A 3,107-nucleotide genomic window follows, 5' to 3' on the forward strand; every position below is an offset into this window, starting at 1 on the left:
TTTGAAGAAAGAGGATATTGAGGAAGGGCCAGCTGTAGCAGGGTCGACAGGTGTGACAGGGACGGCATGTCTGATTGGCTGGCTTGAAGAACGAGTAGATGGAGGATTGTTTAGTTTTTCTTGTATTTTCATCATAGATTTCTTGATAAATCTTGACACTTGTTCTCTACGTCATGAGCCACTTTGCTACTCCTGGCAGGATTTGGGTCACATTCCTTCAGGGTTTCCAGAGCTTTTTCGATACCACCGAGACATTCTCTAAGAGCTTTGATGTCTAGGCCATGCACAGGTTCTTCTTCCTCATCTCCCTCTTTTTCTGAGAGAGATTCAGCGTGGCTTTCCAAAAGATCTTGAACATCATCATCATCAACTTCATCAAAGCCAGCCCTATGGCACAGATTTACTATGTCATTTCTGATCAAACCGATGTCGTCTTCAGTTATACGACTTCCACCATTCACTGATAGTGGGCTTGCCAGGCCCATCTGTGCCCTTTATCAGTTGCTGCATGGTTTGCCGCTGGTAGTAGGCTTTTAGTGTTTGCCATGATTATTATGAATATATTTGTGCTTACAATAGACCCTTTAATATTCCATTTATTCATCTAATTAGTAATGCATGTAAGTATTATGTAATGCAGTTAAAAAAGGGGGGCAGGGGAAGAGATAATAGGCTCCAAAAGTAGTCAAGTTAGTTAGTACTGTGAGTGGCATGCCAAGTTCATGGTAGACATTTTCACTTTGTCCCAAGATGACTTGATGTTATCTAAGGCATGCTTGATGTTATACGACTTCCACCATTCACTAGTAGTGGGCTTGCCAGACCCATCTGTGCCCTTAATCAGTTGCTGCATGGTTCGCCGCTGGTAGTAGGCTTTTAGTGTTTGCCATGATTATTATGAATATATTTGTGCTTACAATAGACCCTTTAATATTCCATTTATTCAGGTTATGAGTATATTTGTGCTTACAATAGACCCTTTAATATTCCATTTATTCAGGAGATGCTCTCTTAAACATGTTTCATTAAAAGTGACTCTTAACTCAGTGTTGGTTATTTTTCTTAATAAGTTCTCTTTCTTTCAACTTTATCGATTATCACTTTTAATGAAATATATACAGGCAACCCCCGCTTAACGAAGGTTCACCCAACAAAATTTCGCTACAACGTTTCTTTTACTACCATCTGATCGTTTAACGAACACCAAACTCGCTTTAACGAAATTTTAACCAGGTAATTTTTTCCAAGTTTGAAAGCCCCGCCCATCACACAAGCCAACAGGGTTTTGAATACACCAGCGCCTCTCATGGACAAAACGTGCACCACTCACTCTTCGTAGTTCAAAACAATAACAGCGTCAGCAGCAGCTCGTCTTTCCTCACTCAACATGCCACCAAAACGCTCTGCAATGTTGCCTAGCGTTGCTAAGAAGACCAGGAAGTCTCTTACTCACGAAGTGAAGCTGGATATTATTCACAGACACGAGAGGCGAGAAAACTGATAGCATTGCTCCATCTTGACTCCATCTACTGTCTCTACTATTTTGAAGTCAGCAGACTCTATTACTATTAAGAAGGCTGGTGAGACCATATCTTCCTTGCAAGCTAAAAGGACCACCTGAACTCGTGACTCTACAATGGATAAAATGGAAAGCCTTGTGGAAATGTACATAAGTTTTGTATGCGGTACAATGATGTATCCTTTGTTTACATTCCACAGGTTGCCGGTTAGCATTTTTCCGGCTCCACTCTCCCTCCCTTCATAAATTTAAGATCATCAACAATATAAAGTTATTTACATACATACATTAGGGTACATTATAATGATTTAAATTAAACTGCCTAGATGTTTAACTTCATAATTTTTACTTTCATTAAACCTTTCACTGTACGATGATGCAGTCTCGATTTGTTTACTCTCAATGGAAGTTTGTCAGGGATCAAACTTGTTATAATTGGTTCCGTTAACGAAAATTTGCTTAACGAACGTTTTTTAGGAACGAAACCCGTTCGTTAAGCGAGGATTGCCTGTGTGTTTATATCTATCTATCTATCTATCTATCTATCTATCTATCTATCTATCTATCTATCTATCTATCTATCTATCTATCTATATATATATATATATATATATATATATATATATATATATATATATATATATATATATATATATATATATATACTTATTTATATATTTATTCATTTATTTATCTATTTATTCATTCATTAGAATTATTAAAATCAAAACAATATTTCATCTATAGCCCATTTCTTTTCCATTTTCAGTGAGGGGAAACAGACCCAGATGGAGATGGAAACACAGCTGAAGGAAAAGGCAAGCTTTGATAAAAAGAAAAAGAAAAAGCTGATGAAGGAGAGAAAGAAAGACCTCAAAAGAGTAACAGAGAGTGACTTCAGTGACCTCATGAAAGCACTGGCCTTGTGACCTCAGCATGTTAGTCACGAAGCTCCTCAGAGCTATTGTTTATTTTTAGAGAGGAGAGAAGTTGTTATGTATATGAGTGCTCTTTTATATGTTGTTAGTAAAGACATGATAAGAAATTAACCTTAAGTATTATATTATGTTGTGTTTGCTGTTGTCATTCTTTAAACTAGTATGGCTTCTACTCACACATAATAAAGTGTTATGGGGAAAGTTTATTTAAGGATACAGTTTTGAAAAATATCACAATCCTATTTTGAAACATTTCTGCACCACTCTCCACAATATTCAGAAGGTTTTGTTTGAAATTACAAAGGTGTTTAAGGATATTTTGATTTATAGTGATAAATTTATATAACATTTCTACATTATTAGCTGAAGAAACACTCTTGAGAATCTGGCTAATCATCTCTGTAGCCTTTGAAAAAAGTGGTGGTGAAAGAGCATAGCGTTTTTTAATAAAGACCCTGATTTACTGATCATGACCATTTATTGATACCAACCAAATCTTTCTACCTCAAATTTGTGAGAAAAGCATTTAGACAGTAAAAGTGAACTGATCAAGTAAGTACTTCTATGACAACAGTTAGGAACTGTTTTCACGTGGCTTTTGCAGTTTCTTTACTGATGACTTCTTCAGAGAAAGTAAGTAGATAGTGTTT

At 36.2% G+C, this 3,107-nt stretch overlaps 1 protein-coding gene across 1 annotated transcript in view; it reads left to right on the top strand.

Moving 5' to 3' along the window:
• Positions 1-2,924, top strand: part of LOC123506849 (WD repeat-containing protein 75-like) — a 210,289-nt gene extending 207,365 nt beyond the window's left edge. Inside the window, 1 exon segment of the mRNA XM_045259203.1 lies at positions 2,289-2,924. Within this exon segment, the coding sequence (XP_045115138.1) occupies positions 2,289-2,448 (160 nt within the window). The 3' untranslated portion in view covers positions 2,449-2,924.
• Positions 2,925-3,107: the final 183 nt, after the last annotated feature.

Source organism: Portunus trituberculatus, chromosome 21 (assembly GCF_017591435.1).
Source record: "Portunus trituberculatus isolate SZX2019 chromosome 21, ASM1759143v1, whole genome shotgun sequence".
In the NCBI taxonomy this organism is placed as follows: Eukaryota; Metazoa; Arthropoda; class Malacostraca; order Decapoda; family Portunidae; genus Portunus; species Portunus trituberculatus.